We start from the raw sequence: 14,613 nt of genomic DNA on the forward strand, positions 1-14,613 counted from the left end.
ACTTTTATAGGAAAAAATTTATATGAAATATTAAAAAAACAGTTCAAGAAAAATGTTCTTACGCAAATTCAGTTAAGATAAAGAAAAAACTCAAATTGTATTAAAAGAAAAAGTCTTGCTATTCCAAATATTTATTTTAAAAAAGTGCAGGTCCACGGCACCCTGAAGAAGTCGCAAGTCGATGATGCGTTGTATGTATGTATTTTAATGTTTTGTAGCCCATCAAAGGCCTTTTATACTTTTCAATCCGAAGTGCCCTTACGCCCTTTTTTCTGGTCATAAATCTTAGGGGGGAGGGGGGGGGGGGGGGGGGGATATTCTCTTCCATGAGCACCGGTGGTTTGAGGGACACCAGCAGCTCTCCAGTCACCTCTTTCTCTCATTACGAGACAGGAATTGTGCTTTTAGGAGAGAAAAAAACAATAGAAAAAGAGTTAAGTTGTAATATTAAGAAAAAAAGACAGTTCTTGAAAAGTCTTTTATTATAAAGTCAGCATGTTGATGACATTCCGGAGAAGGCAGAAAGAGATGTGTATTCATGCTACATCAGCAGAGAAAAACCAAATCATGAAGGACAGATGACTATTTGGTCAAGGAAGCATTTTGTTGTAGCAAACACCACCTCCTTGTACTGTCATCAGTCAACTTTAGCGCAAACATAGTTTACAATCTTTTAAGACAAGTGGAAGTTACTATCTGTGAAATCTGACCTCAGGGTCATGCAGAGAGGAGCATTATGGGATGTATAGTCGGGACAACTAAATAAAATGAACCCCCTCTTTATGGAATGATTTTAGTTTGTCTTTTTAAACAATGAGCCCAAGTCTTGTAACTTGACCAATGAGCAAAAGTTACCAAGGCACGTTTATGTGTGCAATAAGGCCTTTTTCAAACATCAGCATGGTTGTCATGGAGATTTAAAGGGGCGGCTGTGAGGCATCAAGTGGGTCACATTTGTTAACAACACCCCAAATCATTCCTCTTAATTATGTCAGTACAGATGGCCTTTTTCTTTGACAGGAAAAAAAAGTAAAAGTCGGCCGTTTACAGAAGGAAGTTGGGTTCAGTGACGTAAACAAAAGCGCCTCAATAATTGTCTTTTAACAGTCAACTCACTTTGGATGACGGAGAATGTTTGAATTCAACCTGACTCGATGTGAAAATATTCCCAAGTAAATGTGAGGCGGGACGCTAAACATTTACCTTTAGAAAGACAAAAACATGGAAATGTCTTCAAAGGAATTCTCCCATAAAAAGGTAAGACTTCATCAATTTGCATACGTGAATAAAATATTCAACGACAAGTACAAATAATGACGCAGTGAACGAGAAGTAGACAAAAAGCAGTCAGGCGATCGCCATGGAAACATCACCATGGCTAACCGCGGAGGTGATGCTACGCCATCATGCAGTCTCTACTGACATGGACATGACCTCCACGGTTATGACCCCACTGACATGGAGATGTTGACAAGGACATGACCACATGAAGACACGACTACTATGAGTAAGTAGCAAAAACAAATCCACTTCATGTATGAAAGCGTTTTGAAGGTTATTAAGGCTGCTGACAAACGTAATCGTTACTACGACATGAGCTGGACAGTGTGTGTGTGTGTGTGTGTGTGTGTCATCTACATGAATCTTTTGATGCATCGAAGACCATGTCCATGTAAGGAGCAGTAGCAGGGAAACAAACATCAGCTTTCCAACGACATAAAAGAGCATTAGAAAAGGAAGCTCAAGATCAAGTAAAGATTGTAGTCAAAAAGCAAAGCCGATTTGCTGTGAGGAAGAAGAGGCTTGGTGTTCGCGGATGTAAATCCAGCTTTGAAGAGCGGGCTTTACACTAAAGCAATGTGGGGGCGACACATTTCAGCACACAACCAAAAGGTTGAAAAAGAAAATGACATTAGAGAGTGCATAAAAAGGCAGAATGCTTCTCTTTAAGCCTGCTCACAGGCTAAAAATAAAACTGTATAAATAAAGCAAATTTTGCTTCAAATAAATAAAACTCTTCGGAAAGATGAAGAAAAGGATAAAATGAAATATTTGGGATAAAATGACTGTGATTAAAAATTCCCTCCAAGAAAATAATTTCTTACAATAATTTTTTTGTCATCTTTCTTTTTTTTGGAAAAATGAAAATATAGTCTGTGTGTTGTTTTTGTTGATGCAAGTACCAATGAGTCTTTTTTTTGGAAATGTGTATCTACAGCTGTACAATAGGCCTTGCAATTGAATCCATGTGTGTGTGTGGCGGAGGGGGGGGAGGGGCAATTATTTCACTTAAAAAAAAAGCTTGGGGATAAAAAGTTAATATAAAACAACAATAGAAAGACGTTTGCTAATGAGACTCTTCCAGGTTTGTCCTCTCCTCGATGGCCTGTTTCACAATTTCAGCCAATTTCAAACGGTCCACTTTGTCGGAGAAGGCTCGACCTGCAACACAAAAAGCAACACGCCTCTGAGGGAACAAACACATAAACTTACAGTGACTGCCCCATTTAACACCTCTATTCAATTACTCGCCGAGTCTCCTGCTGTCTACAAAAGCAAATAACCGCTAGGGTCTCTAAAAACATTGGTGTTTTTGCTGTAGTTTTGTAGTAACGCCACAGGATGGCAGTGGCTGCATTTGAAGTATCATGAGTAGTCAGCATCCAGCAGCTTTTTCTACCTCTGCATGCGCTTTAAAATGTTGGTTGCGCTACGTAGCCATTGGGTGTGAAACTCATGCATGTTACATTTGCTGAACTGTTGTTTATAATGAACTCATCAGTGGTGTGAATGCTGGCTGAGCAGTTTGCTCCTTACCACTATCACAACATTGGTTCTGTCGCTGCTGTGTCGTGCAATATACTTGTTAATAAATGACCCTGTGGTCAAAGAGTGCGACCTTTTCGTTTCCATTTCTCATTCAGTCCAAATTAAGTTTGTACATTTCTGAAACACATTTTTTTGCCTGCTTTCAATGAATACCCTGTCCTCTTTACGGTCAAGGTAAATAAATGCATTTACGGTATTTTTTATTTTTAATTTTTTTAATTACTCATACTACTAGTATTATTTATATTAGTATTATTTATTTGTATGCTGCAGACTTAGGATAGCAAATAAATAATAATAATAATAAAAAAAACGGGCCACTGCGTCAAAGTGAAAACTACAGAGTATAGTACTGCAGCATCCAGAGCTAAGGCACAGTAACAAGTAAAAATGCAGAGAGAGAGAATCTACATGCAGCCGAGTCATCCGGCAAACAGGAAGTGAGCACTGACCGTCCCAGCTGAGACCCTGCAGGCCGTCTCGTAGCAGTTTACAGTCCCTGTTGAACCTCCAGGCTTCGTACATCACCACGTTCAGCTTCTCGTCCTCGTTTTCGCCTAAAGAGACACACAGCAGAGTACCTTCTTAGTTCTCTTATCAGGTATTTGATCCCTCTCTGTGTTTCTACTGACCGGCCTGTGGAAGGATGCACTGTGCAATGACATCTCGTAGTTTTTCCAGCGCTACGTTGGAGTCCTCGCCTCCGTTCTCTGGGTCGTGAATGAAGAAACCGTCACTGGGCTTAGAGCTGGAACAATGACAACAAAACAGTGTCAGCACTCACACCGCACTCTTTCAAATTTCAGATAAAATAAAGATAAATACCCACCCAAGCAGTTTCCGCTTCCTGAGGATTGGGTTGTTGACAGAGTTGAGAGGTTTCAGGCTGACGTTCAGGTCCTGTATCCTCATGTTGGCCAACTGCTCCGCGTGGGCCTGCTGGATTCCTGCGACGACCGCCTGAGAGGGATGAGAAATCCCATTAACTGAAGCCTTGTAACGGTCAATGTTTACATTCATGGCGGATAAATGGAAGATAAGATGTTGCACCCTGCAATATCCGCCTACCTTGTCCATCATCATCTGTGCAGAGGGCAGCACGTTATCAAGGGCTTCAGTGCAGTTGAGCCACGGATGAGACAAGACTCCCTCAATGGTCAGCCTCTCCTCTGGCTTCACCTTTAGCAGCCTGGAGGGCACAAATGACAGTCAAGAAGGATGAACGACAACTCATCTTATAGTACAGAAGTATAGGAAGCTGATATCCCATTTGTAAAGACTTGGGTTTTGGATTGAGGGGGGCAAAGGGTCAAGAACCACTGTGGTGAATACAGTAGAACGTTTAAAGTCAAATCCCCCTGAAGTCCTACAAATTGGTTACTTCAACCAAAATATTTTGAGAAACGTACGTCTCCATAGTCGAACAAAACCTGGCATTTTAAACCGGCAAGATGACACGTAAGCAAGCAAAGGGGGCGGCAGTGGCTCAGGAGGCAGACCAGAAACCAGAAGGTCACTGTTGTTGTGTCCCTGGGCAAGACACTTCACCCACCTTGCAATCTTGCCTCCTGTGCTGCCCACACTGGTGTATGAATGTTTGGTGGTGGTGAGGGAGGCTGTAAGAACTGGCAGCCCTGTTTCCGTCAGACTACCCCAGGGCAGCTGTGGCTACAGATGTGGATTACCACCACCAGTGTGTGACTGAGAAGTGAATGAATAATGGATTCACTTCATTGTGAAAAATCCATTATTGTTATTATTATTATTATTATTATTATTATTATTATTATTATTATTATTATTATTATTATTATTATCAAATGTTGTGATAATCAGCTTTTTAATTTAATGAACTCATGCAACATCCCTGTCCAGGCTGGTCAGTACAACATGGCATCAATAAGTTGACATTTGTCCCTCTCAACATTTGTTACCATGCCTTAAAGGGTGAATAAATGTTATGTTGCTATTATTTTTCCTTTTAGTAACCTTGGTTAACTTCTTTTTACACTTGACAGTTAAGAATGTAATTTAAACCAGTACAGGTTTTATGATAACTCATTCAATTTCCATTATTGACATTGGGGAAAAAATTGCTTACAAATCTGATAAATTCTGAGGTTAACCAGCTGGACTTTACAAGTTCCACGATAAGCATACGTACAGGGGCAAAAGACAGAGCAAAAAGATATGCCAACCTACTTGCGCACAATGTCCTTTGCCATCTCTGAGATCTGACTCCACTCGTCTTCAGGGAAGTCAAAGCTGCCCATCATGATCTTCTTCCGCATGTCCTTAGGAATGGTGCGACTGTGATGCTTGGAGTAGAACGGAGGATAGCCGCATAGCATCACGTATATGATGACGCCCAGCGACCACAAGTCACAGCTCTGGACAAAAAAAAAAAAAAAAAAGTAATATTGTTTACCAAGGACTAGTAGGTGAAGTAAAGCTGAAAGAAGGTCAGAGTCCTAACCTTGTTGTAGGTATAAGGAGTGGGTGAGGTAGGTATGATTCCAGACTTTTCTTTCTGGTGCCTTCTTTGAGCCTCAAGTACCTGTGCAGCAACAGCGGGTTCGGTGTGCAATCAGTTTAATTAGTTTTCTGTGTTTTCTACCTGAGGTGCTACGTAGTAGGGAGTGAACTGAGGGGTCATCAGGTCCCCCTGATCGATTTTGGCAAAGCCGAAGTCACACAGCTTCACAGGAGCATCCTGAGGCGAGGGAATCGGCAAGACGAGGTCATTAAAGCATGGTGTGATGTAAAATGATGTGAGCACATTTCTTTAATTACCAAAGAGTTATCCTTGAAGAGCAGGTTCTCTGGCTTCAGGTCCCGATGTGCAATATTTAGGGAGTGACAGTGTTCCAAGGCTTGACTGATCTGTAGGAGGAGTGATGCTGTTATTCACGCGTGTGTCCAAACAACATGTGTTCTGCTGATTGAGTGTGGCATCAGCTGCTAAATCCAAGCAGGGAGCTGCTAATGAGAGAGAGACTGCCAGAATTGCTGTAACACTGGCGCCAAAAAAGGTTTAACACCCTAAAACATGCTCACAAACGACACTGGTGAGGAATAATGAGGAAACAGATACTGAGCATTCTGTGGACATACACTTCCATCACCTACCTGCTTTGTGACCTGGCTGGCCATCTTTTCAGTGAAGTGCCTGTGCTGGCTGATTCTATGGAACAGTTCACCGCCTTCCATCATCTCCATGACGATCAGAAGCCGGGCTCTTGAAGGAAGAAACAGGAAAACGAAAGCAGCATGAATATACTGTACATAGTATGAGCTGTGGTGATAGAATGAAGATCGACGGACAAATTCACCTGGGGCTGGACTCATGTGGGAACTGGACACTGTTGGCGTACACCTCCAAGATTTGCACTATGTTTGGGTGGTTGGCACACATCATATGGAGGCGCACCTACAAGCAGAGAAAGTGCACTACTGTCTGCAACACTGCTAGACTTGAAAGCAGATCATTCTCAATGTGTCCTCATATGAGTTTAGTAGGACAGTGTTACTTTCAAAACTGTACTGTATATCTGCCCGGTAACACGAGCACATGCAATGATGTTCAAAGTACCACACAATGCAATCAAAAAAGCACATCAAAGCTAAGAATACCCATAGTGACCCGCATGTTGCCCTACAAAAAAGTGTGACAGGACTGTGTTGTGTTATAATCCAAAGGATAAAGATTTACGCATGCAAGCCAGGTGGGGGCAAACAATTTCTCCCCAAGCAAGCCAGAGCTTTTCGCAAACAGCACATGAGGAGTTATGATGCCAATTTTAAGATAATGGTGATCAACAAAGCAGAGCCAACAAACCACTATCCAGCAGCTAAGATATATGATTTTCATATTTTGTCTTTAAAATATTGGGGGATGGAGGGGAGCGCTTGTCTTATAGTCCAATATAGTACTTCACATAAAAAAAATGCTAAAAGATATGTGCAAAATGTGTACAAATCATGCAAAATCAGAGCATTGTCTGCAAATGAAAGTCTGCAATGGGTACTGGATGGATAGTTTATACAGACCTGATCCAAATCTTAACACCAGTTGAAAAATTGCTAGAATTAGCATTTTGCACATTTGGATCTTAATGAGGTTTTAAGTAGAGCTACAACATGCAAAAGCAAGAAGGGGGAGTGAGACAAAAAGCACTTTGAGAAAGTAATTTATTGAAAACAACAATTAAACTGAAAGCAGATCAAAAGTTTAAGACCATTGCTCAAAAAATAACAAAAAAACTCTCCAAACCAGAACAAAAATGTTCTCAGTAGGACTCAGTAATGAGTAGCTCCACCGTTCTTGTTAATCACTTCAAAAATTTGTTTGGGCATGCTTGATGCGAGTGTTTCCAGGAGGCTAGTGGGAACATTGCTCTAGAACGGAAGGCATTTTTATAAACTTCACTTGCCATCCATGCCCTAATGTTCTCTATGGGACTTAAATCAGGGGAACACGCAGGATGGTCCAAAAGAGTGATGTCATTCTCCCTGAAGAAGTCCTTGTTCAAGCGAGCATTGTGAACTGCAGCGTTGTCCTTTTGAAAAACCCAGCTGTTACCACACAGACGAGGGCCCTCAGTCATGAGGGATGCCCGTTGCAACATCTGCACGTAAGCATCCGCCGTTTGACGCACCACCTGTAGCTCCAGTGTTCCACTGAATGAAAAAGCACCCCAGATAATGATGGACCCCCCTCCACTGTGCTGGGTAGAAACCATCTCAGGTGAGATCTCCTTGTCATGCCAGTAATCTGGACCGTCAAGGTTACATTTTTTTCTCATCAGAGAATAAAACTTTTTTCCACCTTTCAATGTCCCATGTTTGAAACTTCCTGGCAAAGTCTAAACGGGCAGTTTTGTGTCGTTGAAGGAGACGAGGTCTTTGAATTTGTTTTTTAAACCGTTTTCCCGCAGATGCCGTCTGATGGTTATTGCGCTGCAGTCGGCACCAGTAAGGGCCTTAATTTGGGTTGAAGACGGCCCTGTGTCTTGATGGACAGCCAATCGGATCCTCTGGCTCAGCGGAGGTGTGATTTTTTTCGGTCTACCACTTGACTGTCTTACTGCGCCCAACCTCAGCTGCAATGGCACGCTGGAGGAGGAGGGCATGACAGTGTGAATGCCTGACAAAAAAATGAACATTTTGAGCAGATTTTGGCATTTATAGCCCGTGGTCTTAAACTTTTGATCAGGTGATAAACAACTTATTTCATTTTTTGTTTGTTTTTGTTTAAATTACAAGTTCCAAATGTTTTTTGTCTCACTCCCCCTTCTTGCTTTTGCATATTGTAGCTCTACTTAAAACCTCATTAAGATCCAAATGTGCAAAATGCAAATTCTAGCAATTTTTCAACTGGTCTTAAGATTTTGATCAGGTCTGTATTATCAATCATTCATGCATCTAAAGTATGCATATACACTTAATCTCATAAATACACACGCGCATGCTCACATATGTGGCTATGAGAAAAAAAACAACAACATTGGCTGAAACATCCACCTTTACCCCTCAATCGCTTTCTCTCTATTCTCTCAATTCCCACAAAATGGAGGAAAAAAAGTGATGTAAGTGAGTATAAAGCAGGGGTGTCCAAACTTTTTCCACAGAGGGCCGCATCCATAAAAATAAAACAAATTAAAAGATGCGCAGGTTTACATATATTTAAAGCTAAAGCTTTAACTATCACTATCAAAATTTTTCTTCATTTTTCTTCTTCACATTGTGGCTTTTTGCTCTTTTTTTGTTCTGTTTTTAGTGTTTAACTTTATTTTGCCACGAGACAGTAACAAACAAGTCGCGGGCCGCACTGTGGACACCACTCGTATGAAGTCTTTTGAGAACAAGCTGTATAAAAACAGAAGCTCGTGATGTTTAACTGAGACAATAATCTGTGTCTATTTTCAGCTCAGTCATGAGAGTTTTCACATTGACTATGTTTGAAATCTGGGCACCTAATTGTAGTGTTCAGCAATGTTACATCCATACAAAGCAGAAAAAGAGTGGAGACTGAAGGGAAAAAAGCACAGACATAAAGAAAATAACAGACACTTTAACAAATAGACACTTGTGCTTTGTCCAACCTCATTTCTGGCCTTTGGGCGATCAATGAGGATCTTCAGGGCCAAGCGTTCCTGAGATGATTTCTTCACACAAACCCTTAAAGGACAAAATACAAAGGATTTGAAAGTGTTGAAAGCAAAGTCAATGCTGTGATCTCAAGTTATGTTCACCTCATCTGAGGCATTGTGGAAGTAAGAATAGTAAATTCTCCAGGGTTTAGAATGCTAAAGCTGAGCATCAGGGCATATCGAGTCACACAAATATACAATCTCATTTCTAAATTATGATAATTGACTTACTTAACAAGGTTCATCACAAAAAAATGACATTTTACTCAAGGACTTGCACTGCACTGTCGTTAGCAGTCACATTATTTAAACAACTTTTTTTTGACTTATCTTTATTATGTGCATGAATGTACTGTCAAGTACGCAAGCATGCCACGTTTATGACTTGATGGATTACTTTCTCTCTTCCTATTAATTTTCATCAAGAAATTCCCCTGTCAACTGTCCTTTGAGGACCTCCCATGAAGAACAACAGAAAGTACTGACTTGCAGTCTCAATTCTAAAGCAAGGAAATTATGAATCTCGTTTTTTGCAGAATCATGCAGTCCGTCTCTTACATCTTTTTATTATACAGTATAATGATTTGCATTGTATAATGATTTGTATTGTGTCAGCCTCAGTTTGTTATGACGAAAGACAGTTAAGCGGCATAAAACAACATATTGCCCCTAAAACTGAGATCCACTGTAGCAATATTGGCACATACTGCAAGTTTCTTTCATGAAAGTTTCTCCTCCTAATCTTAGTCACAGAGAACTAAATATCAACCTTAAACAACAACACCTGCCCCTTGAAAGGCTTCCATGAATACAGTACATTACTCTGTAAGCATTACAACAAGAGAACATTCTGCTTTGGCCAAGGTTCACCAACTGCAAGGAAAAAGTGAATCACAAAGCTGTGCACAGATGTTTGTGTGTGGGGTGGGGTGTGGGGGTAACACATGTTCTATTAGAGATGAATTACAAATGTGCAGCAGAACTATTAGGCACAAGGCCTCATGAATCACACGGTCAATTTCAGAAACAAAGAGTCGAAAAGCGGAGTGACTCAGAGGTGATGGAACAGAGACGGTGCAGTCTGAATCACTGAGTGCATGAGTCTGTCAATATGTCACGCACATGAGTCGAGCTTCTTGCATCCTGTGGCCAACACTAATGATGGAATGACAGCTTCCCACTAACAACAGAGGTACATGACTATACATGCAAGCAGAGCATGTTTGGGCTCTTTAAACTATGTCAAATGTTTACCAAGTTGGACTATGGAGGAGGTAGACCTTTAATAAAAAGGACATCAAATTAAGTACTAGATCGTATAGGGACCAGATACATTTATTTACTTAACTACAGAGAGTACCAGAATCTATATTCAATGACTCAAATAGGTTCATTTTGTCTTCTTATTGAATATATGTTCAGTTTGTTATATTCAGACAAGTTTTTTTTATAGATATATTAGATGTAGGCTGTGATATAATGGAGAATCTGATTTACATCAAGTAAGTATGTATGTTATGTATGTATTTATTTTAGTATCTAGGTTCAGTTTCTTATATTCTGACATGGTGTTTTAGGGTATACAGCTGTCCCTCTCTAGATCACAGTTCAAACATCATCACTCTATCGTGGCTTTCCAAAAATTAATTAATTCATTCATTTATTTTATTGGTTTATTTGACAGTACATTTATTAGCATTGCTGCAAATGCACCAGAATTAGCCAAAAGGCTATTTTTCATCTGTTGTCCCTGGACAGATGTTAAAGTTTATCTTCCCAAAACAACAGTAACAGGATTATGAAGAGAACAATGCAAATATAAAAGATTAGTAAAGAACAGATACAACTGTACAAACAAAACATTGCCGCCAAACATTGGACAAAAAAAAAACTAATGAAGTCGTGTCTGACACGATGAGAGTGAAAAAAAGTTCTCCTATTCCGAGTGGAAGTGATAAGTTTTTGGCTTCTTATTTTTTTCTTTCACCCCACTTTGTTTGAAACCCTTAAGTTTAGAATAGATAAATTGGAGGCTAACTACAGTCATGGAAAAAATGATTAGACCACCCTTGTTTCTTCAGTTTCTTGTTCGTTTTAATGCCTGATACAACGAAAGGTACCTTTGTTTGGACAAATATAACAATGACAACAAAAATAGTTCATAAGCGTTATTTTGGCAGTACAATGCTATAGCTATTCATGTAAGAACTTAAGTGATTTTGGTTATGATCAAGAAAACTATGGAAGTTGCTAAATATCAGCTCTTAAATTAAACTCTTATGAGCTATATTTGTTATCATCATTATATTTGTCCAAGCAAATGTACCTTTAGTTGTATATACGAATAAGAATCCACATTGTACTACGGCCTACAACAGCTCACTGAAGGATACACATTTGTTGCTTTTTTTTTCTCCATATAATCAGCTTTACAGATGCCACGTCTGCAGCAATAACGTCTACAGCAACACATCGTTTTATCAGTTGTGGTAAAGGCGTCTATTGGCCCAGATTTCATTAACTGAGGAAACCTAGTAAATAGCAACAGTTAATATAATGTAGTAATTCAAGCTTAGTCTTAGAGAGGAGTAGAAAAAGGCCACTGAGAAAGCTTGTATCAGTCCCACTCACCTGACAGGTCCACTGATGCCAGCTCCCAGCTTCTGGGTCCAGTTGATGCTGTATTCATCTAGAATGGATGTTTCCTGCATTGAGTATATAGGCATCAGCCCCATGTAGTTACAATTTTAATACACAGAAGTTGGTCTTGTGTCTATCAAACTGTTTCTAAAAATCACATACGTGCTAGATTTGACCACGCTTTATGCAGACACCGATGGTTGTAGAACAAGGTAGCCCGCCCTAGGCTCTGTCAACGCCTTTCTTTTCCACACTACATTGTCCCTGATGATGGCTCAAGTGGACACACTGTGTGTGTTCCAGTTCCCAGGGGCAGTCATCCCATCATTAAGCACATTCTGACCCAGTTGTGAAAGCAAGAGGCCCGGGGCACTTGAGATCACATTTTGCTGCTGACTTAGATGCCAGGCCACTGACACATGGAAGGTAGCGGGTAGGGAAGGGATTCCAAAGCCAGGGTGTATATCAAAATGTGAGTAAGGAGGATTGTTGGCTGGACAGCGCCATATATCTAATAGCATAAGCTACTCGTTCTCTCTCACATGAGAGAATGCACAGAGTCATACCAAACATGGTGTTCCTTGATGTACTGTACATCCATTCTAGCAGATTTTGTAACTATTGTCCCCATAGGAAATACTATATAGAGAAATTAACTGGGTATATTTTTTAACTAACATTTTAACCTAATGGAAAAAGACATTAACCAATGTAAATCCTAAAACACTCTGAGCTTTTATTACGGATAAGTGACGAGACATATGAAAAATGACATATGAAAAAAACTGGGGCACGACATGGGCAAAAATATTTTGAATGTCCTGTGTATATTCTTCTCTTCTCAGGTTTTTTTTCTCTTACAACAGGTTGTTGATGCTAGTATTTATTTTTGGAGTAACAGTTTAAAAAAAAAAGCCACAAAAAAACATGCATAAATCAATCCTTTGAGGCGCTCTAAACTGAGGTCTCGCAAGATTTGCAGACATCTTGTCAAAATTGTGGTCGACATTAGATTTCCCACTGTTTATAGATTCTATCCATCTTTACAGCAAAGCTTACATGTATTGTGTGCTTCACTACACACACATGTACAAACCGAGTAAGATCCAGTACAAGAGTTGTACTAACAATTCCATCAATCTTTTACAAAGGCACTACATTAGAGTGTTACGTATTATAGCCCTACTGTAGCCAAATAAGTTAACCAAAACATCAGATACATCTGTCTGTATGATGCAGTGTTGTTCTACACCCGCATTAAAGCATACCAATTACTGTACTCATACACTACATTGCAACTGTCAATCAAAGTAGAATCAAATAAAATAAGTCTCTTTATTAGTTCCGCAATGGGGACATTCAACTTTGCAAAGTAGACAAGATCAACACAGAAGAAAAATCCCAGAATATCTATGTACAAATGTACAACAGTGCTGCTATGAAAAATGAGCAGCAGCAGTGTACCTGGTAACTGTACACAAATGTATATGAGTGGCAACTGTACAATACTAAATAAATACCACATACTCTATGCAGCCTGTGCAGATGTGAGCATTTTCATATCTGTAAAGGCAGAACTTAGGATACAGCTTTTTCAATGGATCTCATTAGACATGAACATTTTTTCATTAAACAGACATGTGCTGTATTACACGAATAATATACATGGAAACACGTTACCTTGATGAAGTTATCGGCACTGTTATCCTCCGTCATGATAATCCACTTTAACACAGGTGTCCCGCAGATCTCACAGTTGACAGTAGAAACAAAAGAGTTTATCCTTGACCTTTGATAAGTCTCACTCCAGTATCCCCAGGGCTGGACCGGGGCTAGTTATATGACTACTAATGGAAGTACAAGGCCATGGGGACAACGGAACCACCCGGCAGCTGCGATGCGGCGTAAAGTCAGCCCAACCCGGCTTACCACGTCGGGGTCTGACACGCTCTTCCTGTCGCCTTGATTCCACCGTAGTGACCATGTAGAGTGCCAAACGCCCAGCAAGGTCACCATAAAAGCCGGAGACGTGGGAAATTAAGGGGACAAGCCCACCGCTTTAGCAGGGAGGGACAGAGGGCAAGGGGTGTATTTTTAGTTAGAGCAAGACGCTAGCTTGCTAAGTAGATTGTTTGCATGTTGCCATGATGTAGCACCCCATTCAGATGGCTTTTCACTATAACAGCATCTGTTAAAAAAACACACCATTGATCGTTGATTTAACCCCAAAGGCACCGATTCTACTGTCCTTGGAAGCTGAAATGAGAGCTTGTCACAACGACGACACCGCGTTCATCAAAATATAAACCCCAGGCAGTCTATTATGCCGTCGATCAGGGCTAGCTAGCTAAAAAGCTATCGAGCTGGATGGCCCAGGTGGCAACTAAGCGAAGTTTGCTGCTTTTTTAGGAACCGCAAACTATGTTAACAGCCTTCCACTAGATAACGTTTTAAGCTCCAGTTGTTGTCTGTGTAAAAAAAGTACCACACAGCAGGAAACTAGTCTAAGTAGCCACGGCGACGAAGGGACCTATTATGCTAATCTTGTAGCATTATGTCAGAGGGGGTACCCAGCTGTACTGGTTCAGGTACACAATAGGACGTCAATCACAATGCCTGATCAAAATGTTATTAGTACTCCTTTAACGTGAATAAAATCGCTATTCTTTCCATAGTGTGAATGCAAACTATATTAAACATGTTTGGATGTCGTGCATAAAGTCTCATAAACACGTCGATGCAAACATGATCATTTATACAATTTTGTTTTTCACGAAGGATGTCTACAAAATAAAACAGGCGTTAACAGAAAAATAAATAAGGCACTTTTCACTTAACTTTGACGGAACAGTAAATACATAAATGATTTACGTTATGTCTACTATTGTTTCTATTGCCCACACGAGGGAGACAAAATTCAGTAAGCATTACGTACGTTCAATACTGTTATAAATATTGTTAAATCTGTTTTTGTAAAAAATCACTGATTTGT

General features: G+C 40.2%; 1 protein-coding gene across 1 annotated transcript; it reads right to left on the reverse strand.

Moving 5' to 3' along the window:
* Positions 1-430: 430 nt before the first annotated feature.
* On the reverse strand, positions 431-14,200 carry mapkapk5 (MAPK activated protein kinase 5). The gene is made up of 14 exons (XM_054773937.1): positions 13,302-14,200; positions 11,613-11,686; positions 8,934-9,009; positions 6,162-6,259; positions 5,959-6,067; positions 5,623-5,712; positions 5,447-5,542; positions 5,306-5,386; positions 5,032-5,219; positions 3,898-4,018; positions 3,659-3,789; positions 3,462-3,577; positions 3,282-3,386; positions 431-2,442 (listed from the first exon to the last, which is right to left on the reverse strand). Exons 1-14 carry the CDS (start codon positions 13,335-13,337, stop codon positions 2,348-2,350), a joined length of 1,416 nt encoding a protein of 471 aa, XP_054629912.1. The 5' UTR covers positions 13,338-14,200; the 3' UTR covers positions 431-2,347.
* Positions 14,201-14,613: the final 413 nt, after the last annotated feature.

Source organism: Dunckerocampus dactyliophorus, chromosome 4 (genome assembly GCF_027744805.1).
Source record: "Dunckerocampus dactyliophorus isolate RoL2022-P2 chromosome 4, RoL_Ddac_1.1, whole genome shotgun sequence".
Classification (NCBI taxonomy): domain Eukaryota; kingdom Metazoa; phylum Chordata; class Actinopteri; order Syngnathiformes; family Syngnathidae; genus Dunckerocampus; species Dunckerocampus dactyliophorus.